This window comes from Talaromyces atroroseus (genome assembly GCF_001907595.1).
Source record: "Talaromyces atroroseus strain IBT 11181 chromosome Unknown scaffold_0, whole genome shotgun sequence".
In the NCBI taxonomy this organism is placed as follows: Eukaryota; Fungi; Ascomycota; class Eurotiomycetes; order Eurotiales; family Trichocomaceae; genus Talaromyces; species Talaromyces atroroseus.
This window is the reverse complement of record NW_017971432.1, coordinates 2,725,954-2,751,754: the sequence shown is the minus strand read 5'-3', so window position 1 is coordinate 2,751,754 and position 25,801 is coordinate 2,725,954. Positions and strand designations below refer to the sequence as shown.

Sequence of the window (25,801 nt, the reverse complement as noted above, 5' to 3'; positions counted from 1 at the left end):
TAGATATGCCAAGCGGTGCCCTCATTGGCTGCATTTGATTCTTATTGTCTTTCAGCAAGTAGTTAGATTGCCATAGTCAGTTAACTAACTAACTAACTAGTTAACTATAGATTGATGACGAATTAGTTAGCATCCTGACTAATCCTAACCTGCACAGGTTTCAGGTTCCAGACAAAGAGTCTCGCACGTCGGCCAATCAGAGAGAAGCATCGCAGTCGACATGCCGACCAATAGCATCGCGCAATCGTACCAATGCAATGCAGATGCCAGAGACTGAGGACATCACGCCTCGAAGCTAACAACAAAAACTGCGCCAGATATTGACGCGGCATTGTCATCTTACGTTCACTGCTCCGGCTGGAATGTAAGATGTCATTGAATGATCCTAACGCTGCAGGTGTCACGTGATCGGCGCCCGGTGCCAAGTTTTCCCCTAGATTTTCCGACCCGTCGAGGTTTCGCTCCAATATTGACCTGGCTGTACCTGACAGGAACCATCACCAGAACTTCGGCCCCATTGGACCTTGTCGTCATCCTTTAGGACTCCCAATAGCCACCTGAAGATCTCGCCGCCGCTCTGCATTCCACGCCGGTGACCACAAAGACAAGATGTCTCCCATGGCAAGCCGCGCCGTTCTCCGGCAATCACGGTTTCTGATCCGCAGAACCGCCATCAGACACAACTCGTCCACCTCCGAGGCTGCGACCAAAGCCAAGCAATCAGTCGACCAGACCACGTCCAAGGCTTCAGAGGGCTTGTCCAAGGTCTCCTCCACCGCTGGTCCAGCAATTGCCGGTGCTGCGCAGAATATCGGCAATGCTTTGCGCAAGGTCGGTGGCCCTGTCGGCAAGGTGGTTACATTTGTTGAAGGTGAGATATTTCCCGTGTCTCTGTTTGGAGGATAGCTTTTTTTGTTTAAAAGAAAAGTACACAGACGCTATTTATTCTTGTTTCGTTTGGAGAGCCAAAATCGCAAACCTCGGAAACGCACGTCCACCACAAAAGACATGCAGGCTAATATGGAACTTCTTACATAGGCATCATTCCTCCCACAATCTACTACACCCGCGTTGGCCTCGAGCTTGGCAAGATTGTATTCCGTGGTCAGAAGATGACTCCTCCGTAAGTTTCATCGCCATGATAAAAACAGCCATACTGCTTTCTCCATTGCCTAACAATTGCCTCTTTAGAAACGTCGCTACCTTCCAATCATACTTCCAACCTCTGATCAACGCTGTCCGCAACCCTTCAACTATTAAGAACATTAACTTCTCTCCTCAGAGCCTCATTATCCGCGCACGAACTCTTAGCGTCAAGGAGTGGGCTTTGGTCGGTGTTACCACTGCGGAGGTCATCGGATTCTTCACCGTGGGCGAAATCATTGGCCGCCGTCATCTTATTGGATACCAGGGAGAGCCTGAACACGCGCATGGTCATTAGAAAACAAGAATTTTAGAATATTTGTAACCATTTTCTCACATTGCGTTCCTCTACTCGTGCACCATTTCCTTTGTCAATTGATTTGTATGGCAGCGATCTGGACTATTGTATGATAGACGATGGAATATAAGCTGCATTCTGTCACTTCTCATATTCCCGTAGATTGCGGTCTATGCTCGTTGGCAAATTTAATAACTATTGCAGCCAGAGTTGCTGGTGGTGAGTAATTGTCTATCTACACTTGGGGCAGCCGTACACTTTATGAGTTCAACAGTATTAGCAGGGTTCATAGACAGAATGTTTTTTTTATGCTCTCTCGTTTATTAATTGAATAAATATTTGTAACCCAGTCATGAAGTGAAAAATACAATTTGCCTTGGTGAATGGGCGAGAAATAATGTCCGAATTCCAAGCTTCTGATTGGCCGCCGGCCGGACCATTAGCCGTCGAAACTTTTTTCCCGTCCAAAAAAATTTATGAACCGCATCAACACGTCAAATAGTTGGAGATACCCATGCTAGTTTTTTTGTGACAGATGATTTTATACTATTCTATTTTTCAAGCTCGACCTTTGCATGCTCTGAGTTCCCTGCTGAAAACGACTCGCCATGGATGCGTTCAGGCTGTTGACTCGGTCGACGAAACTGAAGCCTGCCGCTTCCACCACAGTTGGCCGGCTCCCATCTGCAGGTAAAGCAGAGAACCCACAACTCTTTGGTTCTGCAGACAATGGCCAAATCTCGAGGAAGAGGAAAAGGGGAGATGCAGCCGAAATAAGTCCTGCCCAGGAAGAAAAGAATGATGAATTCGAGGCTACCCAGCGTCTTTTGTTTGGTGGCGGTGGTGGGCTCTCGTCATCAGCAGCCAAGACAACAGGATTGCAAGAGCCATCCAAAAAGGCTCGGAAATACAAAAATGATACAGAAGGAACTCAAGAATCTCACCATCATGACGATTCAGACGGAGAGCAGCAAGATCAACCCGATCTCATGGAAGAGTCTGAGCGTCGGTCTATCATGAAGACGCACAAGATTAAAGTTGTCGATTTGAGAGATCTAGACGAGATTCTAGCAGACAAGACCAATGTTCATGATGAAAATGACGGCAATACCAAGAAGAAAAAGAAAAAGAAAGCCAGCAATCAGACACCTTCACTCAGCAAGAAAAAGCAAAAAGAGGCCCGGCAGCTCTATCCGGAGCCATTGATGTCGTTTCAAGATCTTCGAAAGAGGTATCGAATTTCGAGGCGGCTGGCAGAGAACATCGCTGAACAAGGGTTCTCAGTTCCCACTGAAGTGCAAATGGGAAGCTTGCCTCTTCTTCTTGGAAACACATCGTTCGACAAAACAACGGTGAAACATGCCCACGAGCCGGATCTGCTAGCCGTGGCACCGACAGGAAGCGGGAAGACATTGGCATTTTTGATTCCTCTCATCAATAAGACCGTCAATTACCATCGCGAAAAACCCGAGAAACGCGAGATTTCTTCGATTGTTGTTGCGCCCACGAAAGAGCTTGTAAGTCAGATTGTCAATGAAGGCCGCAAGTTAGCAGTTGGAACTGGAGTAAAAATTACGGCGATGAAGAAGGGCATGCAAGTTGTGGCGCACCCAAATACCGACCACGATGAGGAGGACGAGTCTGTTGAATCCGATTCAGATCAGGATGAAGATGGAGACGAGCAACTCAAATCGACGGATGACCGAAAAGACACTACAATAACGAAAAGTGATATCATTGTCACAACACCTTTGGCCCTAGTAAATGCAATATCGGTGAATAAGACGAAGAATATGGACTCCCTCCCGTCGGTGCGGCATCTCGTTTTAGACGAGGCAGACGTATTACTCGACCCATTGTTCCGTGAGCAGACACTCGCCGTATGGAACGCCTGCACAAGACCCAGCCTCGGGATATCTTTCTGGTCTGCCACAATGGGATCCAGTATTGAAGAGCTAACAAAGTCGACGCTGGAAGCCCGTCATGACTCGCTCAAGGCAGACAAAAGACCCTTGCTCCGCTTGGTCATCGGTCTCAAAGACTCTGCAGTCCCAAACATTCAGCACAAATTAATTTATGCGGCTACCGAACAAGGAAAACTACTCGGACTACGTCAATTATTGCACCCTACAGCAGCTATTGCCCCTAATGAAATTCGTCTTCGCCCACCGTTTCTTGTTTTCACTCAGACGATCCCTCGAGCTGTTGCATTGCACTCGGAACTACTGTACGATATTCCGATCGAAGCGGGCGGCTCGTCCCGTATTGCAGTTCTCCATTCCGACCTCTCTGAGACCCGCAGATCTGAGATCATGAAGGGCTTCCGCAAAGGCGAAATCTGGATTATTATAACGACCGACTTGCTGGCACGCGGAGTTGATTTCCGTGGCATTAATGGCGTAGTCAACTATGACATTCCAACTTCTAGTGCTGCATATGTCCACCGTGTGGGTCGGACGGGCAGGGCTGGACGCGAAGGAGGTGTTGCAGTGACATATTACACGAAGGAAGACATACCTTATGTCAAAAGCATCGCCAATCTCATCCATACTAGCGAGAAGCTACAGGGCAAGGAACAATCTGTGCAGAAGTGGCTCCTTGACTCCCTTCCAGATCTCAGCAAGAAAGACAGACAGGATTTGAAAAAGCATGGCGTTAAAGCCCGCGCAGCTTCGGCCAAACTTAAGGTTGACGTGGATAAGACTGGGAAGGCTCGGATCAGCACGAAGAGCGGATATGACCGTCGCATGGAAAACAAGAAGAAGGGTGCTATTGCAGCAAGTCGCAACAGAACGCAGAATCCTGCCCCCGCAACCAAAACTCATGAGAGTGGAGATGATGAATGGGAGGGACTTGACGATTAAGCGCCAATTTCTTAGGGGCATATCAATCGTAGGGAATTGCACGGGAGAATTATCCAAATCGATTCATGTCTTATTCTCGGCACTATTTTCTGCAGGCTTCTCCACCATATCTCTATCAATGCTGATTTCAATCACTTCTTTCCCTGGATCGACAACTCCGGCCAACCCATTTCCGTTGATATCATAGTATAACGCCCAAACGTCTTTCTCCTCCTCAACAGCAGTCCACAACTCTTTCCCATCTAACAAAAGACCCGACTGATCCTCTGTCCAATCCCAATGACCGACGATATGCTCTATGCTTTGTGTGCGGTTGCCATATTTCAATTCCAATGTGTTTTTATCCACATATAACCAGTTCAGCATGGGTGGATTGTCCGATATCGTGCTGACGAGCCCATCTCCTCGCTTGCGATCATCGTCTGGGTACGCGATAAAAAACGCTGCGGCTGTGTGTGACGGTATCTTTCGGAGGGCTGGTTGTGCATTATCAATATATACCTATAGATGATTAATTAGTAAAGCGTGTTGAAAATGGAAATAAACCACCCTCTTTTTTTGTTTGGGAGGAAGGAAAGTACTTTATTGTTCCGCAGGACCGCTCTCTGTCTGTGCAAATTTCTTGCTTTTTCTGTATCTCCTTCGCAATAGACGCTCATGAAGAACTTCGCCATTCGTTTCTCGTCTTGCATGCGACTATTTGCTTTGCGCTGCTCGCTCGCTGCGAAGGAAATGCCGGTGACTGTGGGGATGGCCGTGATAGCCAGAAAGCCGATCATGACTGCTTATTTCGATCAAGAGTATTTTTCTCTTCTCTTCTATTTCTACTAGAGTATATAAAGGATTCTAAAGAATGGGCTCGTCCTTTCGATTGTTCCATATTCTAGTGTCCCCACTGACGTCATGTTTCAATGCTCCAGCACGTGATAGTCACGTGGGCGTCTGCTAGGTACACCAATCACAGCGAAGCAATCAAGACAACCACAGTGTCTGCTTTTGCTGACGAGCTATGGACGTCTTCTAACAGCTTACGCGGTGAAGCAATCCGTCCAACCCTTCAAGTAGCAAGCTAAGACGTAGATACAACCATTCCATATTAGGACTAGTGCCACTATCTGCCATTAATGATTAGAGTCCGACAACAACAACAACAGCCATTCCGGATGCCAACATTCCAAAACGGCAGTTTTATCAGCATTTTTCAGTAATATATGTGCTCGCCCACTTTTGGAATAGCCCTACGTGCCGTTGATGGCTAGGCGTACATAGTGCGCGCAGTCAGGATTGAAGTCATCAACAATTGTCCAGGTTCCATTAAAACCCTCACTTTCAGACGATAAAGGGAAAAGGGAAAAGCCAAATCAAAAATGAAGACGGATCAAGACGAAGAGCCCAAAATAGTTGGTTCACTCGACTCCCACCAATCCCATGACACGAGTGGTAGCAATTCCGCTGGAGATCAGTTGAACAAGAAATATATCCACCCCGAGCTTGGAGAACTTAACATCACCGAAAACCAGTACACTCGGCTTGAAAAACTTTTAAAATTACCGCAGGACTCGATAAAGTGGTTCTCATTGACACGTCTTCGAGTTGTCTCGTGGATATCGGAATACTTGTATATTTTATACCGTTATACGCTCCCCTACATTGACGCGGAGAGGTTCGAAGCATTCTTGCTTGCTGCGGAAAAGGTTGTCGCGCTGCGTAAGCAGAAGAAGCCCATGAATGAGATCGTGGACGTAGCAGGTGATTATATACTTTATCACAGACTTACCTGGTCCTCTTCGTCCGCCTACGAGAAAGGCTATATCCGGTTTTTTGTCGGTCACATACTGTGGAGTTTCTTCGAAAAATATCCAAAGTATATACCGACCCGAACGACAGGGAAGAATCCAATGAAACATGCTTTGAATTGTTTACTGGCATCCTCAGACTCGGAAATTGCACAGTTAATTACAGAAATTTGCGTGCTCATACCGAATGTGAATGATGATGTTACATGGGCTGATGGAAAATTGATAAATTTGTCGAGACGGGTTCTGGGCCTGTTGAAGGACGCAAAGGAAAGCAATGATACTCCATCGCAAAAAGTGTGTGAAAGTGGGCATACGATCAGTCTACGGTTAGCTCTGGCACAGCATGTCGATGAAATAAAACGAAGAAGTCTGATTGCGAAAGCGTTGAAATATTCTAAGAAGATATATGGAGACTATCATTCCATGACTTGGGACTGCACTGAGCGCCTGGGTAACTATTATTTGAACGACGCATCGGAACATACTTTACGCTACTGGTTTTCGCAAATACAAGGTGATAGGGTGAGGGCTGTGATGGGACTATACGAAGATTTTCTAGATAGTGCCGAGGAACATGGAAAGAATGGAAATCTTAGCGACACGTTTCTTGAGACTTTTTTGTCATTATTGAGAGAGCAGGTTGTTCCTGCTCTAGCAAAGTTGTACATGGAACATGGCAAAGACCGCAAAGCGAGAGCATTGCTCTGGAAGTTTACGAAGGAAATTAGTTCTCAGCTTTACGATGAAAATTGGACACCTTTCATTGGACTAGGCAAATCGACACGTCTAGTGAGTACATTGCGTTTGGCAGAAGGACTCGGCGCCTATTCAAATCTCAAGTACAGCACTCTTGATGTGGCGATCTTTCCATTTGACCAGATATCTCTATCATCTGTGAAGCCCTCGGATGAGGAGAAGACCAGGAAGTGGCATTTTTTATGCGTCAGATTGCCAAAAGAGGATGTATCTGTTACAAAGACTGTTGTTGAATGGATGCCGGGCTTGGAAGGAGGGTATGAGGCACAAACAATTGTCACAACTGAGGGTGCCATGATCCTTGAGCTTCCATATATCACCTATAGCCATTTCCGGTCTTCCCAGGCATATCGAATGGGGAGAACATATGATTATTACCGCAAGGGTTCTATGAATCAACCACAACTTACGGAGTGGCTGAATGACAAAAGCCATGATTCTATTATTTACTTTTCAGGTCAACAATATTCTGAACACATTGATTCTGCCCATATGCCGTCCGTTAGGGGAAGTGTTCTGATCGACCCCGAGAAAGGCGAGATTGAAAGATTTGTGTATGACAGAGAAACTGGGACATTGGACATGACAGAGCAAAAATATATCCCCAAAGAAATCAACGTTCGCACATATCCTTCCCCCCTCCCAAAACTATTGAAACTATAATTTCATCAGCACGACTGTAAAAGCTAACTGATGAAATCCAGACACTTCTAACACCCAGAATTCTTGACGCTACCAAATGTGCCACATCGGCTGCCGGATTTTTCAACGAGACTCCCGGTGATATTGCTATCCTAGACGGATCTGGTGTTGTAGCAAACGGCTATAATCTGGTTTCGGCAGAATGGCACGATTGGAAGCGATTCATCCTGCATCCATGCACGTCATTAGAAACCCAACCAGAACTGATCTCTGCAGATGGGTCCGTGATTCCTGTCCTCGGCTATATATACGGCAGCTGGACAGAGCACGGTCTTCGTAAGAAATGGACAGGATTGCAGATTTGGGTGGTACATGCTAGGTTTCAACTGTCCGTAGAGACAGACTCTCTCCATAACGAGCCTTCCTGTCACTTTGTGCTCAACACTGATGACCTTTGCAAGGGGAGGGAACATGAGTGTAAGCTGTTACCTGGGATTGTGTGCTAATTAGTCATTAATTCTTTCATACTATATTAAAAATCTCTGATACGACGAAAATATAGTGTCAGCAACCGAGATCCGATCAATGTGCACCTTTCTCAACCCATCACTTCTTCGGGTCATGAACCACAGCTACCTAGAGCCTCCGATATGTACATTCGCCCAAGGGTTTCCGGATAATTTTAAAGGTGTCACTGTTGGTAAGCCGCCGTTCCATCAACTTTTCTCGTAATTGCCCTTTTTTTTGATAATGGTACACGAACGTGCTCAATTGACAAATGGAAAACAATATTTCCAGAAGCACCCGAGCCTTCTAAACATTGGAATCTGCTTGCAGAGCTCTCCTTTCGCGACTCGTGGGATACTCAGTTTGCCGAAATATGTCGGAATACTTATCTGGATCCTTCTCGGCTCGAGATTATAGAAAAGCAGATCAAGGAGGAAACGGCCAGGCGGAGGGAGTGGGATCCGCAATACCTACGCGTTGTTAGACACTGGGTTAGAACTCGGACGTGATGCTTTCGATGTATCTGACGATTGCTTAATTTGGAGAGCGTCGTAATCTAGCACGAGTGCAGGTAAATAGGCAAAAGCCTGGTTTTGAGCAGCAAGTCACACGGTGATCACACTAACTAGCTATACTATTAAACGTTTTAAAGTTATTCAATACGTCTCGGATTTGTTAGGAATTATGCCCCGTTACAGCACCCCAAATATATGCCACCCAACTGCCAATAATTAGCAAGATCAGCAAAGAGAAGCATCCGAGAGCAATCATCCTGTTTCGTTTCGCGTTCACTACCATAAACCGCTCCTTAAGTTCACTTATGATGGGTCCCCCCTTATTGAGACGATACTTTCTAGTCCACTGCAGCAGGGACAAAGAATCTGTGAATGCAGAACCGACTAACAATGCCAGCCCAGCCACGACAGATGCGGCAGCCTGGAAGAGGTACACCCTGACAGCTCGGCGGTATGAATCGTGGTCCGCGTCTTGGAGAGCACCTGTAATAATCCGTATGATGACGTTCATCCTGAAAAAGTCATTAACAATGGAACAAAATCGGAAAGAAGATAGACACGAAAACTTACGCATTGTTCATGGTGACTTTGAGCGAGTAGGCTGATCCGAACACGGATTGATGCCACAGCACTGTCCGGATGCTATCAATGATGGACGTAGGCCCTAGAGACACGGCCACGGCATAGATGCCAAAGGAAGTTCCGGTACCAGCAGCTGTGTCGGCGAAATTGACCAGACACATACAAAGTAGCATACCAATTCCACAAACACACACTATTCCACCACTGTTAACATTCATTATTCGGCGGGTAAATAATCTGAATTCAAGACTTACTGATTGTGGCTCTATTACCGAAAATATCAAGAAAGACTCCCAAACAAGGCACCAGGAAGAATCCTGCCCACCCAAAGTTAGTCCTGAAGTATAGGGAAGGAGGCGGTATAACTTACCTGAGTATTGACTAAGTGAACTATACCAGCCGGCCTTTATCGAGCTGACATTGAACCTTTTCTGCGCAAGCTCTGTTGAATTTTGACTGAATACAACGGCAGCACTGGTTTGAAACAAGGAGAAAAACATAATGAGCCAGAACGTCCAGGGAAGCTGAAACAATTTTTTGATTTCAAACTTCTTATTCTTCTCTGTCAGGGTCTCGTCGGTGGCAGTATCCCTTCGTCCAGTATAGTGTTTGTTGCAGTAACGACTGAAGAACCAGAAAAGAATTGTTGAGGCGTTCGTGAATAGGTTCATGAAAACCGCCACCCAGAATGTCCAGGCAAAGTTGCCAGTTCTCTGTGCATGATTAGTGACTGAGACCAAATAAATTCTGGTTTGTGATTAGAAGCTTACCGTTGCGATGATGTTCGCTGTTGAATGTCCAGCGAATCCTCCAATCTGCTTTGGCTTAGCATCATAGGTATTATATAACAAAACCAAAGGAAAAAGGTTAAGCATACCTTTCCAATCGCGAGTTCAAAGCCCAGTGTTGATGCAAACCCATTGCTCGGGGGAAACCACGAAGAAAACATTTTATATTGAGCAATCTGAGTTGCGATATCTCCAAAAGCTAGAATCACTCGACCAGCGATCATAAAATTGTATGACCGGACGGTTGCTGCTCCCCCGACAAGGATAGATCCAATTGTATAGACAATGTTGCCATATACAATCATTTCTTTGTGCTTCGTTGTTAGCGTCTATTTGTTCCAAGACTGGGCAGGCTAACTTACCAGCGCCGCCAAATCGATCTGTGATAAGGCCGCTGAATGGCATGAGAACTGTTGCCATGAAGTCTTCACTTGCTTCGAGGAGAGAGAACTGTGTATTTGTGATGTGCAACTCCTAGACATTGTAGCGTGTAAGTACAGAAAACATAGACCTGACTTGCAGTCAAAATTGTGTACCTTTTTGAGCGTGCTTTTCATAGCACTAGTAACGCTCGAATACCAATGCGACCCAAAGCTGACACATGATATCAGCAGCACCGCGATGAGTTTGGCACTGAGGGGCGGAGGCTGTTTTTGGGATGACTGTTCGGACTCTGCCTCCGTTGGCTCCCGAGAGCCTTGCGAGACGACCGGATCTTTGGCTAATGCGTCCATCTTGGGGAATCTCTCACGAATGGCTGCTGATGACTTGCATCTATCTAGGTAAGCTTGGGGGTGTGAATTAGGAAAAATAGTACTCTGGCCTAGGCAGGCCCGTTATATATAGTATTGTCTTCAAAGTGCCGATTAGCGCTCTTGAGTGACGACTTGACAAAACTTTCTTCGCAGTGAAATTCTCCTCATCTGTGGCCCACTGCAAGTCCTTGGCGGTGGGTTTCATTAGAGCCTGATAGTGGTGGTACGCGTACTGGATTTGCTCATGATTCTTCGCAAGTCTGCGAAATGGTGATGTCATGGTTAAGAATTGCTATTCGTAGGATACATATAGCATATAAAATTCATAATCACCTGAGATATCGCGAGTTTCTTCGATTACTTGCGTGGAAAACAGAAAGAATGACATCGGACGATTCAGATCAGATTAGGCAAGGCCGGTGTCCACAGCGGATCAGATAAAAAATTGCCCCGCTCTTTGTCTCTTCGGATTCATCGATCCTTGGCCTCCGTTCTTCGGAGTGCCAAGAAAAGACATAGCGACGCACATGCTCGTTCTATTAGGTAGACCACGTACTCCATCATTCGTGTCTCGTGTATATTCTCTATATGAAAATAAGGAAGGAGAGGAGGAAGAAAAAAAGAAACAAAACAAAACAGAACAGCTATAGTTTCTCACTCCAGCCCCAAACTGACCACCAACAGTGAACTTCCACAGACTCCCCATCGGCGTCCTCCCAATCATCATATCCCGTTTCATTGCCCTGTTCAACAATGGCTAAACCAATTTCTTCCATTCTCTTACGGAATTCCTCAACTTGAGGCAGATAAGCGTCCCGCAATGGTAATTCAACAACTGCACGCGCATGTAGGCTTCGGCTGAGCCAGGGTTCGATGGTTTGAACTAGCCACCTGGGATGCTCAGGGGAGTAGAGTGGATCTGCGGCGAGGATGATGTCGTACCGCTCTTCGCTACTTGGAGCCGAAGCAGGAGGTGTGGACCAATCAAGGACTCCAGTTGTCACTTCGGCATTGACCTCGCACAATAATTCAGAATTCAGAGCTGCGTTGCTCGCCAAGTTTGGCACAATAGCAGGAAGATCGGTGAGATGAATTGAAGCCGATGGACCTTGTAGAGTAGCAAATGAGAGTCCTACAAGGCCGGTACCGGAACCTAGTTCTAAGGCTCTAAGCCGAGTGCCTGATGACGATGAAGTTAGGTCAGAGTTGACTAGCTCAGGTACCGACTCGAATATGAAATGCAGACGACGCGAAAGTAGGTATGAGGACAGCCAAGTTTTCATTCCCAAGTTATCAGATGTAAGAGAAGGTTCATGCAATGTAAGAGAGAACTCTTCGCCAGACGATGTGGGAATATGAAACAACCGAGACAATGACGGCATTGCTGTATCATGTAAGTATCTGTCGCGCAATGGTTATGGTTGACTGGAATTTACCCGTTCGACCCGCACGCTCACTCAACCTAGCAGATGCAATATCCCATATTTCTTCGCGCAAGCAATCAGACTCTAACCAAGCCAAAGAACTAGATATAATGGATGTGAGGTATTCCGTGACCCCGGAAGGTAGTACTTTGGGTTTCGACGCATCACGGGAGCCATGCCCAAAGCTTTTCGGCTGGATAGCTAGATAATCTAGCGCCTTGAGAATCTCTGAAGATGGCGGCTTTGTATATAACTGTGGTAGATCAAGCACTATTTCCAGTGCACTTATCAGCTTATCGAGCCCTCCATATATTATTCATAACGGTGAGGCGAATGAGGGGCAAGGCCGATGATGGGTACTATACCGTGCAGAGGCTCATCATCGTCCGCGGTGATCATGGTTGACAGTAAGTTTCAACAGTAATAGCATGAATCCCATCTGCAATATAATGCTTTGTATGGCCATAGAATCTATCGTCAAGGGACCAAGAGTCTGGCCTTATCACGAAGATAGCGGGACTAAAAGAAAAAAAAAAAAGTCGCCATTTCCTATTTAGGAAAAGTAACGCCTTCAGAGTGGGTCTTTTGTCAGCCGGGATTCGCTCCGCGGCTCCGATTAGTCCGTCGGTCAAACCGCAAGGCGGTCAGTCCTCGACACTCACCACATATTCATGATGACATGGATTTCAAACCATTGGTATGATGGTTGGTATATATGAATGAATATATATTTCAAGTGTATTTTGTGCGTCTCGGACTATTCAGTTGAGCGTCGCTTTAAACCCCTGATACGCCTGCTCGATATCAAATGACAGCTCCCGAGCTTGATCATCGCTTAGTTCCTCAGTTGCGCGCATTTGGTTGAGTGTAATCAGCCATTGTATGATCTTGCCGCGCGATTCGAAATCTCGATCTGTGACTTTGTTGACTGATTGGATGACTTCGGAAAGGAGCGGATGCAGCGCATCTTTGGAAACCATGTTGAGCTTAAGTGCATCTAAAAACGTGATAAAGTTTTCCGTTGCAGTGAGAATAAGACTGCCGGAAGCTCCCGCGCCGACTGTAGCACTGGTAGGCACGCCACTGCTCGGAGTGTGCGCGCCGTGGGATGCTTGTTCGACCGTGGCGGGTAAACCAATGCGCAGACGTTCTGTAGCTCGGGGACATTCCAACTGGGCAAATCAATACGCGTACTATTGGAAAGGCAATTCACAGGACCAACGTACTTGCCATGTGCGCTTGAATGTTTCCAGGTCCACAAATTCTCTCGCAACTGTATCGTCGCCAAGGGTTGATTTGTATTGCTTCAGTAGACGGGCACATGTTTCTGTATACTCGGACTCGGTTATAGCGTCGCGGATGTAGGCCTTTTCCAGCCCGTCTAAAGTGACGATGATGCTATAAATTTCGGCAAGTGATTCATACAGATCGCGCTCAGTGGAGCTTGATGCAAGCTTCACTTCCTTGACTGATGTCAGTATAGCTAGCTAGCAACAGGCAGATTCGAGTAAAAGCTTACTTCATCGAGATTGATTGTAGCCGACAGAGCCGGGTTGGGAGTATAGCTGTAGGGAGTTGGAGCATAAGATAAAGGCCGTTGGGAATGCATTATTGTGCCTGGAATTGCAGATGCCAACCTGAACAGAAGGACGCAGCCCATCATCAGCAGCCAGGAAGGCGGGGAGCGGAGACTGGTCTGTGCGGTGAGTTTCTGCCGGGCAATTCGATTTTTTTTCCTCATCCGCAAATAAGTCTCTTCCCCGTCAATACTTGCGCGCAGCACCATCTACGGGCTTGATTTTTGCACGCTCGCTTGTGCATTAGTCAGTAACCATGGCCGTGAAACCAAAGAAAGCCACGAAGAAATTCCAGAAACGCCACTTGGGTGATACCCTGGAAAGACGAAAGGAGTTTGCCAAGATCAAACAGAGGCACCAAGTAAATGACAAGAAGAAGGCCAGAAATGCGGAGCGACGCGAGAAAGAGGCCGCCGAGCAAGTGATTGATCCTAAGGAACAGGCCAAGGAAAATGCGTTCGCCGAGATGAACGTCGATGATTTCTTTGCTGGAGCTTTCGAGATCTCGGAACCGAAGAACAGCAAAGGGAAGAAAGCGCAGAAGAAGGATGTGACACCCAAAATTGGCAAACGAAAGCGGACGGACGAGAATGCTGAGGATGAGGAATCTGCAGCTGAAAGCGCTGGGAGCGACGCTGAGTCGGATGGCGAGCAACAATCTGATGCTAGCAGCGTTGGCGATTTCACAGAACACAAGGGACAATTGGAGGCTCTTAAAGAGAAAGACCCGGAGTTCTACAAATACCTCAAGGAAAACGATGCCGAGCTTCTCGATTTTGATGATCATGGTGACCTGGCTGAAGTGGATGAATTGAGCGAGACCGACGACGGCCCTGCTAAAAAGAAGAAGAAATCCAAGGGTACGACAAACGACGATGAGGTGGAGGAGGCTTCGATTGACAACACGATTACTATGTCCGAGGTGAAGAAATGGCAGAAGTCTTTGCAGGAGCAGCATTCATTGAGGGCTCTGCGTCAAGCAGTACTTGCCTTCCGGGCAGCAGCATACGTCAATGAAGCAGAAAGCGAGAATATAAAGTACACGATTTCAGATCCTGATGTTTACCACCAAGTCCTCATCACAGCGTTGGAATTGGTCCCCAAAGCATTGGCACACCATCTACCAGTTAAGGAAACTGCAGGGGGCAAAGTCAGAGTGTCAGCGGAGTCGCAGAAATTCAAAACACTTAGCTCACTCATCAAATCTTATATGTCGTCGGTCCTTCAGCTTCTTACCAACTTATCCGATGCATCTACTCTAAAGCTCACACTTTCATCCATCGAGCCGATGCTGCCATATCTCATCCAGTTCCGGAAACTTCTGAAAGTCATTGTAAAAACCGTGGTCAGCATTTGGTCTGACAACACTAACTCTGAAGCCGTTCGTGTTACTGGTTTCTTGATCATGCGCCGTCTGATGAAAATTGGTGATGCCGGAATCCGGGAAGCAGTGTTGAAAGCAACCTATGAAGGTGTCGTGAAAGGCAGCAGGAACACCACAGTTCATACGCTTGCCGGTGTCAATCTGACAAAGAACTCGGCAGCGGAGATTTGGGGCATTGACCAGAATGTGTCTTACACAGCCGGGTTTAGTTTTATTCGCCAGCTTGCCATCCATCTTCGAAGCAGCATCACAAATAAGAGCAAAGACTCGTACAAAACGATCTACAATTGGCAATACGTGCACTCGCTTGATTTCTGGTCTCGTGTGCTCTCTCAGCATTGCAATGCCCTAGTTGAGGCAGAAGCCGGCAAACAATCTGCTCTGAGGCCCCTGATATACCCTGTCGTGCAAATAACGCTGGGCGCTATGCGCTTAATCCCCACCCCCCAGTATTTCCCTCTACGTTTCCAGCTTGCTCGTGCTCTCCTACGTATCTCGCGCTCTACAGGCACATACATTCCTCTAGCCCCGATCCTTCTGGAGGTTCTCAACTCTACCGAAATGAGAAAGCCCCCGAAGTCCAGCACATTGAGACCCTTGGATTTCAACACGTCTATTCGAGCAGCGAAGTCATACATTCGCACTCGCGTGTATCAGGATGGAGTGGGCGAGCAGGTCGTTGAGCTGTTATCCGAGTTCTTTGTTCTTTGGACAAAACATATTGCATTCCCTGAGCTCTCGCTACCTATTGTTGTGATGCTCAAACGTTGGCTCAAGGAGGCTGGATCCCGCAACAATGGCAATAAAAACTCAAAACTCAACCACACGGTTTTACTCCTGGTGCAAAAGATTGAACTCAATTCTCGATGGATCGAGGAGCGCCGGGCTAAAGTCACCTTTGCCCCCAAGGATAGGGCAGACGTGGAAAACTTTCTCAAGGAGACAGAGTGGGAGACGACACCTCTTGGTGCATTTGTCAAGACTCAACGTAAGTTGCGCGAGGAAAAGGCAGCTATTCTTGAACAAGGCAGACAAGACGAGGAAACGCAACGACAAAAGGAGCGCGAGAATTTGAACGATGATGATTTGTTGTCAGAGGTTGAAAGTGAGGATGACAATGAGGAGGTCGACGAAGACGACGAGGACGATGATGATGATGAGTGAAGGAGCACTCAATTTAGCGACCTGACGTTGCAGAACAGCATTTGAGGTATATACTAGTTTGTTTGGCGTTGGTATCTGTTATGTAGTTTTTAAGAGCTCCAAAAAGTCTCCTTGTTGTGTAATATCTGGCAGAACTACTATATGACGCCACTAGCCTTCTCTTATTCTAACAAAGTCCTTCACAATCTATTGATCTAAACTAGCAACTTGTAGGATCACTCTACATTGCTTGATTCAGTACGAGTTAGATGTCGAAGTCTTTCACCTTCTCGCCCAACCATCGATCCGGAATAAACTCATGTGGATTGGGGAATATGGTTTCGTTGCGATGTACAAAGTGGCTTTTCATTTCCACCACGGTCTGAAAGTAAAGAATTGTCAGGTACGATTGTATTGTGAAAGAAAATTCATCTTTCTCTTACTCCGCCACATACGAAAACCTTGTTTATAATTGCACCAGCAGACGGTACAACACGTGGAAGGGGGGATGCAACACCAGGGCTCATTCAAAGCGACTCCTTCAAAACTGCCGTCCGTTGAAAATTTCAAGTCAATCACCAATTGGACACCAGCCGTAGCATGTACCATGCGTACCACGAATTGTAAGTCTGACATTATGAGCAGCGAATCTCCTGGGATGATCTGATCTGACCATGATACCGGTAGTGCTGTTGTCTATGGCCGGAAAGCGCCTGAGCATTCGGAGTCGACGTAATGGAAAGGGAAGACTTTTTGGCCACGGCACAATCAAAGAGCCCTTCCAGTGCATTCAAAGCCAGGCAATGTCAATAGATCAGGTCGTTGGGCTAGTAAGACGTGTAGTGCTGTGCTGTGTAGTTGTGTATGCCGGCTAACTCAGTATGAACGTAGGCGGCATGCCCCGCTTTTATTTTTCCCTTCTCTTTTTCTTCGCCGCCGAGTTGTTCCTTGCATACAATTCTATCACCGCCTATTGATTGCAACAAAAAAATAACGGCTTTTGCTTCACCAACCTTTTGAATTGATAACATATCCAATCCAATCGGCTTTCTCAAGACGCAGACATACCGATGGCCCTTTCAGCTCTGACTGTTTTCTAACATGCACACCGCCATCTTTCGCTTGCCCACCACCACCCAGGACGTTATGTTGATAACAGCCATAGATTCGAGTTTTGAACAGACAGATTCCTATGGGTAGATTGCTATCAGGCGCCCTTACATCATTACAAGCGTTTACTTCTATCTTACTGCAACTTCCTCGGCACCGTACCTACTAGGTATACTTTATACAAATTAAAATGCCTAGTAAGCTTTCATAAAACCCATGACTGCTTGCAATTATACCCTATACCATTTTCTGTTGCAATATATGAGACTTGATTGCTGATTCCCAGGCAGTTCCCCCGAAGGCTGCCCGTAGAGTGGCTGATATGCTTCCGCCACTCAACTTTCTGACTCTGCATCATGTCTACTTCATTGCCATGGCATTGATATGCAGCGTCATATTCTGGGCTTCGTCGAAACCTGCTCATAGCGTCAGTTATACTAACTCACTCTTCCTCTGCGTCAGTGCCATGACGGGGGCGGGTCTGAACACAGTACTTCTCTCCAACTCAGCTCCAATTTCGGCCTTCCAAACTGACAATACCAGGTCAATCTTTCTACCGTAAACTCTTTCCAACAAGCTATTCTTTTCTGTCTTATTCTTCTTGGCCATCCGATTCTGATATCGAGCACTGTTCTGTTCGTCCGCAAACGTGCTTTTGAATCTCGATTTCGCACCATTGTCGAGGCGCATGCACGAAAGCGTTCAGCAGCCGCTCACGCAATTCATTTGCCGAGGATCGTGAAAAGGAATCTCGGTGCAGACCCGAACACTCCCGTTTCTAGAGATGCGCGTTTGGAACAAAATCACCAAACCTTGGATGGGATCAATCAGCTGGCTCCTGGTGGCAGTCTGGCAAATACTAAGACAGTCTTTGAGACCGAAGTGCGTGATGCCGAAGCTACCGGCTGGGCCACCGATGACGATCAAGTAACCATCCATTCCCCTATTCGAGACAGATCCAGGCACCGAATGTTTCCCATGGCCGGAGTAGGCGCACGTCCAGACGCCAGGGACCCCAGAGATGCTGCTCCAGGTGTTGTCGTTGATGAGGACCGACGCCCATCACTCATTGAAACCCTAAACAAAAATTCTCAAAAATACTTTTCCTCGAGGGCCTTTATATCCCGCAACTCACAGTTTCACGGCCTTACCCCCAACGAGCGCGAGAAGCTCGGTGGTGTGGAGTATAAAGCAATCTGCTTCCTCTCCATCATAGTACCCCTGTACTTCATTCTATTCAATACCTTAGGGTTTATCGGGCTTGGGACCTGGATCACCGTCAATCGACCTGATGTTGCTCGCACCAATGGCTTGGATCCTTTTTGGACTGGCTCGTTCTTCGCAATCTCTGCTTTTGGGAATAACGGCATGTCCTTGCTCGACCTCAACATGACAGCTTTGCAGACTGGGTAAGTGCTTCAGGGTGACAATTGGGGGTTGTATCCTGCTGACCATATTCGCATTAGCACCTATATCCTTCTTACAATGGGGTTTTTGATTCTTGCTGGGAATACACTGTACCCCTGTTTTCTGCGATTCACTATATGGGCTATGAGGTGCCTCTTGCCGAACTCGAAGTGGTGTGAGGACTGGAAAATAGTTCTCAATTTTATTCTAAACCATCCACGCCGTGTGTATACTCACCTTTTCCCCAAAAGGCATACCTGGTATCTACTCGCCACAATCATTGTCTTCAATGCAATCGATTGGGCAGGATTCGAAGTCTTGTCTATCGGCGACACAGCTATCGAGAGCTTAGGCTCGTACCGCGTTTTGGATGGGCTCTTCCAGGCCCTAGCCGTGCGCTCTGGAGGGTTCTATGTGGTCACAATCTCCGATTTGCATCAGGGACTGCTTGTGCTTTACGTCCTCATGATGTATGTATCTGCATTCCCGGTCTTGGTCACCATCCGCAACACGAATGTCTACGAGGAACGATCGCTTGGAATCTACGCAAATGATCATTTGACTGAAGATCAACGGCGTCATGCCTCGTTGAGCAGCTTTGTCGGCCATATCAAAGCCATTCTATCTTCGTCTGATAAAGTACCATATGCCATCAACAACGATGCGCAATCAGCTGCCTACATTGACGAGAATAATACCTCACGCAGCTACTTTGTTCGGCAACAATTACGATCCCAACTGAGCCATGATATCTGGTGGATCTGCCTTGCCGTATTGTTCATTGCCATCGCAGAAGGTCCCCATTTCAAAGAGGACCCCGTTGCATACTCCACATTCAATATAATCTTTGAGGTAATCTCTGCGTATGGATGTGTAGGCATTTCAGTCGGCCTTCCAAACGAGAATTACTCCTTCTGTGGCGGCTGGTACACGATCAGCAAATTGATCCTGATTGCGGTCATGCTGCGTGGTCGCCACCGTGGATTGCCCGTTGCTATTGACAAGGCTGTTATGCTACCAGATGAATCTCTGGCGTGGGCTGAGGAAGAAGATGCTGCCATGAGGCTGGAGGGTACGCGGACTTGGAATGCTGTGCATGGGAACACTCTCGAGGGAAAAACAGGTGATATAGTTTGACTTTTCTGATTTTGATCATTTATTTGTTTTCATGCTATCATTATAAATTCATATCTATTTGCAAATTGTTGTGCATACCTCAAAAGAAAGTAATATGTATTCATGCATAATTCATAGCCATGTTGATATGATTATTTGTATAATTGCAAAAATCACCAGTTAAACCGACCAACCATTCGATGATTGATATATAAAAGGACACAAGTCTAAAATTTCTACACCAAAAGAAAGTAAGACATGAATCGTCTGCACTTTGCTTGAGAAATGATTGTGCTTAAGAGCAGGGGCTGCCAGTACTCAAGATGCTGCTAGCTTCCTGGGCGTAGGTGCAGCCATCGTTGACATTGTTGTCAGAGAAACCAGCATCCCACAACATGATACCACCAAAAGCGGCCTCGCTGCTGTAGTTGGCAACGATGGTAGCAAGCTCTGAGGGTTCGAGGTAGTAAACCTCGCCGCTAGTTTGACCATTGGCAGCGAGCTCTCCGGCAGGGACACCAATGAAGAGCTTGGCATCGGCAGACGAGGTGTTGGCAATGTTGCTGATCCAGTCACCGTAGTTGGTGCCGGAGTTGGTAGAGCAGCCGGGGTTGTTGTAGAACTGGATCCAGAGGTAGTCGAACTTGGAGTTCTCGATCATGGACTGCATGTTGGGCTCGGGGATGGGACATTGAGGAGCTCCGGTGATGTAGTAGGTATTGTCAGGGTCACTGTCGAAGTTGGAGCGAAGAGTCGAGATCAAGTACTGGTAGTTGGAGTTGTCTTCACCTGGGTTGGCTTCAATGTCAAAGTCCCAACCATTGACGTACGCGTCGCCAAATGGACGAGTAGTCGAACTGGAGCTGGTGGCGTTGGGGCTGGCGTAGGCGTCCCACAGATACTGTCCGATGGTTTCGCCCTCGCTCTGTGAGGTGACGGTGTAGGAACCAGAAGAACCACCAAGGGACAAGAGGACGGTGATGCCGGCATCCTGGCAGGTAGTAATAGCAGCGGCTAAGTCGTCGCAGTCTGTTGCGGTACCGCTACTGCTGACCTGGCAGTTCTGTCCAATGGTACCATAGGGAATAGTCTCACCGTCTGTACCATAGTCGTTCAAGAAAGCGAGGACAATGATGTCAATTCCAGATGTACCGTCACAGTAGGTAGACAAATCATTGTTCTCCGGGGCACCCGCGTAGTTCTGACCCCAGTAAACAACAGTCTGACCGGTGGATGTACGCTTCATATTGTGAGGGTAGGCCATAGCAGCCGAGGCCAGGAGGCTAGCACCAGCAAGAGTGGAAAAATGCATTTCGAAAGACAGCGATTCGAGAAAGGATCAAATACGATATGTGCAAGGATGGAAGGCTAGACCGAGATCAATCGGTTCAAGGTTCCTCAACAAGGAATGACGCTTTGCGAATAATAGGGAATGGACAGACCCGTCAAGGATCTTTGATGGTGGCCGGAGTGGTGGTTGTTTGGCGATGATGAAGAGAGAGAGGAACTGATAGAGAGGATCTCGAGGACTATTTAGGCCTCCTTTTGAGCACATCCTCCACTGCGGCGTTACATTCTTGCCACTGATTGAGCTTGCAGATCAATTCGCAATATAATCACTATTTCCTGTCCATATCATCTGTATCTTGACCGTGGTGGTAATTAGCTGCAGCCAAGAATGGCCCCAATTGAGCCAACATACAACATTATCTCAATCCATATAACGCTTGCTATGACTGCTAAGCTCTCCGAAGGTGCTCCGATTGAGCGAATCAGGTAGGATTGCGCTTTGATAAGAAGCTAGAGAAGAGCCCTGAGCAGGACTAATGCGTGGAAAAGTGACCCCAAGGTAGTAGACATTCAGAAGACTCACTTTGGATAAGACCCTCCTTAAGCATCAAATGCAACGTTCCTGACTAGCCAGTTCCGGCCCCGTGGTTGAATGCAAGCCACCCGCCAGCCATGTTTGCAGAGCTAATGTACTTTTTGGAAACGAGCCAAACATGGCTAGCAAAGGGGGGCGTGGGGGCCTCTCGAAACGCAACATATCGTGAGTGCAAAGAAATGATCGAGGGATGGCGTCGTGAGAGCCAGGCATGAGATCATGACACACAGATTGCACTAGGTTGGACATTGCGCCACCAGCGTTTCAACCAACTCACGGTGAAAACGTCAATTCATATCTTTCTACCAGTAGCGTAATTATTGTCATTGGAGGTGCGATTAGATCTCCGACGGTCATCGACATAGGTAGGCACGCATGCGAGATCACTCACGCGCCACGGCAAGATTTATTGGGAGTAGGAGAACATGACCACACAAATTGCGCTTGCATGACATGGCAGTATGAAAACATGAAAGTATAAACGGATTCCAGAAGATCAGCATTGTGCTAGGCTGCCCGATGTCACCCCATCGCCCGCATCAGAGCCCAGCCCTACCCTGGCAGTCTCGTTGGTTAAGCATCTACTACTCTAGCCTGCAGATCTTCAACGTAAACTAGTTAGTTAATTTGTTTCAAGGTTCGAGTTGTTCAACCCAATCCCACAGTGCGTATTGAATGGGCTAGTATCCGTTGATATAAGAATACGGCGAGGCATCTAGAAAAGGCCCCCACGAAATTGAACCCTTCTTAGTAGAAGTCAAAATCAAATCAATAATCATTCAATCAATCATATGATCTTCCCAGAAAGAAGGATAATATGGTGATGGTAACCGTCCAGCCTAAGACCTTTACATCTCGAAGTGCTGCCTTGACTCTTGAAGTTTTCTATCGCTTTTTGGAACTATGTACACTTGATAAACATGGCAATGGACGTATCCTGCACTTTCCCTCTCATTCTTTACACTACACGGAGAAAATATCTCTTTCTTTGACACGTACCCTCACTCCTTTTGAGTCGAGTTTTGGGAATGGTAGAAAGAAGTCATGCGACAACTCGACATCAGTTAGGTCTGTCTCATATAACTCAAAATCGAAGTAGTGAAACACAGATGCAAAGACGAGGTACAGCTCACACCAGGCAAGACTGTAGGAGAGTAGATTAGTATTTCGTCACGTACATCACAGGAGGGATAGGAAGAAAACGACTTACTTCACACCTAAACATGACCTTGTTCCCTTACCAAAGCCGAGGAAATATCTGTCAAGGCTTGTCCCGTTCTCAGTCCTCGGAGCATCTAGCCACCTCTCAGGCACGAACGATTTCGACTGGGGGAATATTTTTTCATCATGGTTCAAGAAAGGGATGCTCATTGATATGGGTGTCCGCGCCGGAATAACCCATTCTCCAAACTTAACAGGGTTCGGTAGTAACCGCACATTCCTTGATGTCGTGGAGTATGATAATCTAACTGCTTCTTTAATGACGGCTGTGAGATAGGGTAGTTTTTCTAGTTCAGCCCATTGCAGGCTGATGCAAGCAGGGATCGCATCGTCTAATTCTTTGCGGAGACGAGCAAGAACTTGGGGATTGGTGATCAAATAGTATGTGCCCACGCTCAGGGCCCAGCCAGTGGTAGAAAGGCCGGCACCGACAATGAGTTGAACTTCATCTTGAATTCTGCGATCAGCCTTTTGCTCATTTGGAAGGCCACTCTGTAGCAGTTCCGTGATGACGGTTGTGTTATCGTTGCTTGCACCTTTGCCATGGTTTGCAGTAGAAAGAGCAGCCTTCATGTCGCGAATTTCTTGTCCAAAATCCTGCAATTTTCAATTCCATTAGCATTCCTTCGTAAATAGGAAGGGATTATTACATTCTGCATCCGAAACATCAAGGCATACAACGGGTTTAACTTCCCAACCCACGCTTGTGGTAAAACATTCATAATCTTAGGGATCAGAGGAAATTGCAATGCCATGTTCCCCGTCAATGTCACGGCTGCGAAGGCATCATGCAAGATAGGTATCCAGCCCGGCTTTCTCAACGAGTCGTAATCATACCCAAAGCAGTAATTCATGATAACGTCTTCACTAAACGCCATAAAGCCGTGACTTATTGTTATTGATGTACCGGTTTTGGCACTTCCTCGAATTTGCTCGAGGAAGATGGAAAGTTTCTGCTGAATGGTGGCCTGCAGACCAAGGATGCGCTGGCGTGAGAAATATGGATTTAATGCATTGCGACGCACGCGGTGGAGGTCATGGCCGGCAGTGGTGAGGACAGATGTCTCATTGCCAAATCGACTTGCCATCCAACTGTATTTGTCCACTCGACCGGCTTTGGTGAAGAGTGTTTCCCAGAAATCGGCATCAAGGATGTGCAATTCATCGGGGGTAATGCGTATGATAGGGCCTACCCATCCCAAATCAATGAATGTTCAGATCATCCATACTCGATGGAAAGGTCACCGACCGTATTTCTCGTGTTGCTTTTCAATCCAGAAAATAAATTTTCCCTGTTGATAGACGTCAAAGTAGCATTCGTGCCATCGGCTGAGCGCGGCATACTTCGGACCGGGGAATCCGGCCAGGGGGTGGAAAAGGAGACGATAGGTCGCGATGCATGCTAGATAGAGAAGATGAGCTAATGCTCCAGCTGCGGCAAATGATGCCCATGCATCTAATGCAACTACCATTTCGAGGGAGAATGAATGGATGAATCGATTTTGCACGGGGCTCCGGCATCCACACGATGCAATAAATACCCCCCGGTGATTGAACAAACAAAGACGACAAAATTGATCATATGTGCAGGAAACCTGAATCGGTAAGTGATGTGTTGGCAAACAAACTGAACAAAGCTAGTCTGTGTGCTCTGCTACTTAGTACTGGCAAATATAGGCGAGCTAGTTCATTCCAAGATTAGTGGTGCAGAAGTCTCTGGCCTTGATCCTTTCTGACCAGACGGCACTATACTATGCCGGTTAGCAAGCAGTGTTCACAACGAACTACCTCAAAGTCTTCATCACTGACTTCTCAAGCATGCAACCAAACATGGAGTACGACGAAGATTCAGAGCAGTTCATTGAACCCGAGACGAGCGACTCGGACTCGGCGATTGGCGATACCAACTCAACTGCCTACACAGAAAGTTTGCGCTCAAGCCTGCTCCAGAGCATCGAAGAAAATGGCCGCGGCTATCACAGATACCGGGACGGGCACTACTTCATCCCAGAAGATGAACAGGAGCAAGAGCGACTGGATATGCAGCATGAGATATTTCTGATCACTATGAACAGAAGATTGTATTATTCGCCGCTATCAAGAGACAACTTACACAATGTGCTTGACATAGGCACCGGAACTGGCATATGGGCAATTGATTTTGCCCATGATCACCCATCAGCCAGCGTGATAGGGACTGACCTCAGTCCCATCCAGCCCTCGTTTGTGCCTCCAAATTGCAAATTCGAGGTTGACGACTACGAGGAACCCTGGACTTTTACGCAGAAATTTGATTTTGTACATGCCCGCATGTTAGCTGGCTCTATCGCCGATGGGACCTCTTTGTTTCAACAAATATACAACGGTCTAGCTCCCGGCGGGTGGTTCGAGCTTCAGGATTTTGCGTTTCCTGTGCGGTCGGACGACGACACCATGAAAGGCACTGCTTTCGAAGAGCTAAACGAGAAGCTATGCAAGGCCCTCGACATGTTGGGCAGAGATGGCGGACTTGCGGAAAAGTTCAGAATGCTTATGCTGAATGCTGGATTTGAGAACGTCGTCGAAGTCAAGTACAAGTGGCCACAGAACCAGTGGCCGAAAGCCAAAAATCTCAAAAAACTGGGCTTATGGAATATGTGCAATACCTTGGATGGGTTGTATGGTTTTTCAGCTAGATTATGCACACAGGTATTGGGCATGTCGACAGAAGAACTGGAGCTCTTATTGATGGCTTGCCGGAATGATATAAGAAATACCAAGATACATGCCTACTGGCCGATGTGAGTGTTTCTCTCCTCTTCTCGTTTCACTGTTTCTCGAAGAGCTGCTTAAGCAGGCAACTCACTGTTGATTAGCTACGTGGTTTACGGACAAAAGCCTTTGTG

At 47.0% G+C, this 25,801-nt stretch overlaps 11 protein-coding genes across 11 annotated transcripts; 6 read left to right on the top strand and 5 right to left on the bottom strand.

Moving 5' to 3' along the window:
• Positions 1 to 609: 609 nt before the first annotated feature.
• Positions 610 to 1,441, top strand: UA08_00981 (hypothetical protein; the record flags this gene model as incomplete). Its single annotated transcript, XM_020260847.1, has 3 exons — positions 610 to 871; positions 1,039 to 1,123; positions 1,192 to 1,441. 3 exons carry the CDS (start codon positions 610 to 612, stop codon positions 1,439 to 1,441), a joined length of 597 nt encoding a protein of 198 aa, XP_020124106.1.
• A 608-nt stretch (positions 1,442 to 2,049) lies between these two features.
• UA08_00980 (ATP-dependent RNA helicase rok1) lies at positions 2,050 to 4,305 on the top strand (the record flags this gene model as incomplete). Its single annotated transcript, XM_020260846.1, has 1 exon — positions 2,050 to 4,305. One exon carries the CDS (start codon positions 2,050 to 2,052, stop codon positions 4,303 to 4,305), a length of 2,256 nt encoding a protein of 751 aa, XP_020124105.1.
• Positions 4,306 to 5,672: 1,367 nt separating this feature from the next.
• On the top strand, positions 5,673 to 8,518 carry UA08_00979 (hypothetical protein; the record flags this gene model as incomplete). Its single annotated transcript, XM_020260844.1, has 4 exons — positions 5,673 to 7,478; positions 7,565 to 7,979; positions 8,065 to 8,202; positions 8,301 to 8,518. The coding sequence occupies 4 exons, from the start codon at positions 5,673 to 5,675 to the stop codon at positions 8,516 to 8,518; spliced, it is 2,577 nt and encodes an 858-aa protein (XP_020124480.1).
• Positions 8,519 to 8,827: 309 nt separating this feature from the next.
• Positions 8,828 to 10,628, bottom strand: UA08_00978 (hypothetical protein; the record flags this gene model as incomplete). The annotated part of the gene is made up of 9 exons (XM_020260843.1): positions 8,828 to 8,870; positions 8,914 to 9,036; positions 9,095 to 9,299; positions 9,361 to 9,423; positions 9,477 to 9,819; positions 9,877 to 9,921; positions 9,984 to 10,201; positions 10,257 to 10,368; positions 10,431 to 10,628. The coding sequence occupies 9 exons, from the start codon at positions 10,626 to 10,628 to the stop codon at positions 8,828 to 8,830; spliced, it is 1,350 nt and encodes a 449-aa protein (XP_020124481.1).
• Positions 10,629 to 11,293: 665 nt separating this feature from the next.
• UA08_00977 (hypothetical protein) lies at positions 11,294 to 12,472 on the bottom strand (the record flags this gene model as incomplete). Its single annotated transcript, XM_020260842.1, has 3 exons — positions 11,294 to 12,033; positions 12,086 to 12,326; positions 12,434 to 12,472. The coding sequence occupies 3 exons, from the start codon at positions 12,470 to 12,472 to the stop codon at positions 11,294 to 11,296; spliced, it is 1,020 nt and encodes a 339-aa protein (XP_020124474.1).
• Positions 12,473 to 12,834: 362 nt separating this feature from the next.
• On the bottom strand, positions 12,835 to 13,682 carry UA08_00976 (hypothetical protein; the record flags this gene model as incomplete). The annotated part of the gene is made up of 3 exons (XM_020260841.1): positions 12,835 to 13,245; positions 13,300 to 13,536; positions 13,593 to 13,682. 3 exons carry the CDS (start codon positions 13,680 to 13,682, stop codon positions 12,835 to 12,837), a joined length of 738 nt encoding a protein of 245 aa, XP_020124475.1.
• A 224-nt stretch (positions 13,683 to 13,906) lies between these two features.
• UA08_00975 (hypothetical protein) lies at positions 13,907 to 16,198 on the top strand (the record flags this gene model as incomplete). Its single annotated transcript, XM_020260840.1, has 1 exon — positions 13,907 to 16,198. The coding sequence occupies one exon, from the start codon at positions 13,907 to 13,909 to the stop codon at positions 16,196 to 16,198; it is 2,292 nt and encodes a 763-aa protein (XP_020124472.1).
• Positions 16,199 to 17,609: 1,411 nt separating this feature from the next.
• Positions 17,610 to 19,831, top strand: UA08_00974 (hypothetical protein; the record flags this gene model as incomplete). Its single annotated transcript, XM_020260839.1, has 3 exons — positions 17,610 to 17,714; positions 17,831 to 18,696; positions 18,946 to 19,831. The coding sequence occupies 3 exons, from the start codon at positions 17,610 to 17,612 to the stop codon at positions 19,829 to 19,831; spliced, it is 1,857 nt and encodes a 618-aa protein (XP_020124473.1).
• A 274-nt stretch (positions 19,832 to 20,105) lies between these two features.
• On the bottom strand, positions 20,106 to 21,122 carry UA08_00973 (Endochitinase 2; the record flags this gene model as incomplete). Its single annotated transcript, XM_020260838.1, has 1 exon — positions 20,106 to 21,122. One exon carries the CDS (start codon positions 21,120 to 21,122, stop codon positions 20,106 to 20,108), a length of 1,017 nt encoding a protein of 338 aa, XP_020124478.1.
• A 1,536-nt stretch (positions 21,123 to 22,658) lies between these two features.
• Positions 22,659 to 24,388, bottom strand: UA08_00972 (hypothetical protein; the record flags this gene model as incomplete). The annotated part of the gene is made up of 4 exons (XM_020260837.1): positions 22,659 to 22,839; positions 22,906 to 23,513; positions 23,567 to 24,105; positions 24,166 to 24,388. 4 exons carry the CDS (start codon positions 24,386 to 24,388, stop codon positions 22,659 to 22,661), a joined length of 1,551 nt encoding a protein of 516 aa, XP_020124479.1.
• A 358-nt stretch (positions 24,389 to 24,746) lies between these two features.
• Positions 24,747 to 25,700, top strand: UA08_00971 (hypothetical protein; the record flags this gene model as incomplete). Its single annotated transcript, XM_020260836.1, has 1 exon — positions 24,747 to 25,700. The coding sequence occupies one exon, from the start codon at positions 24,747 to 24,749 to the stop codon at positions 25,698 to 25,700; it is 954 nt and encodes a 317-aa protein (XP_020124476.1).
• Between the last annotated feature and the right edge of the window lie 101 nt (positions 25,701 to 25,801).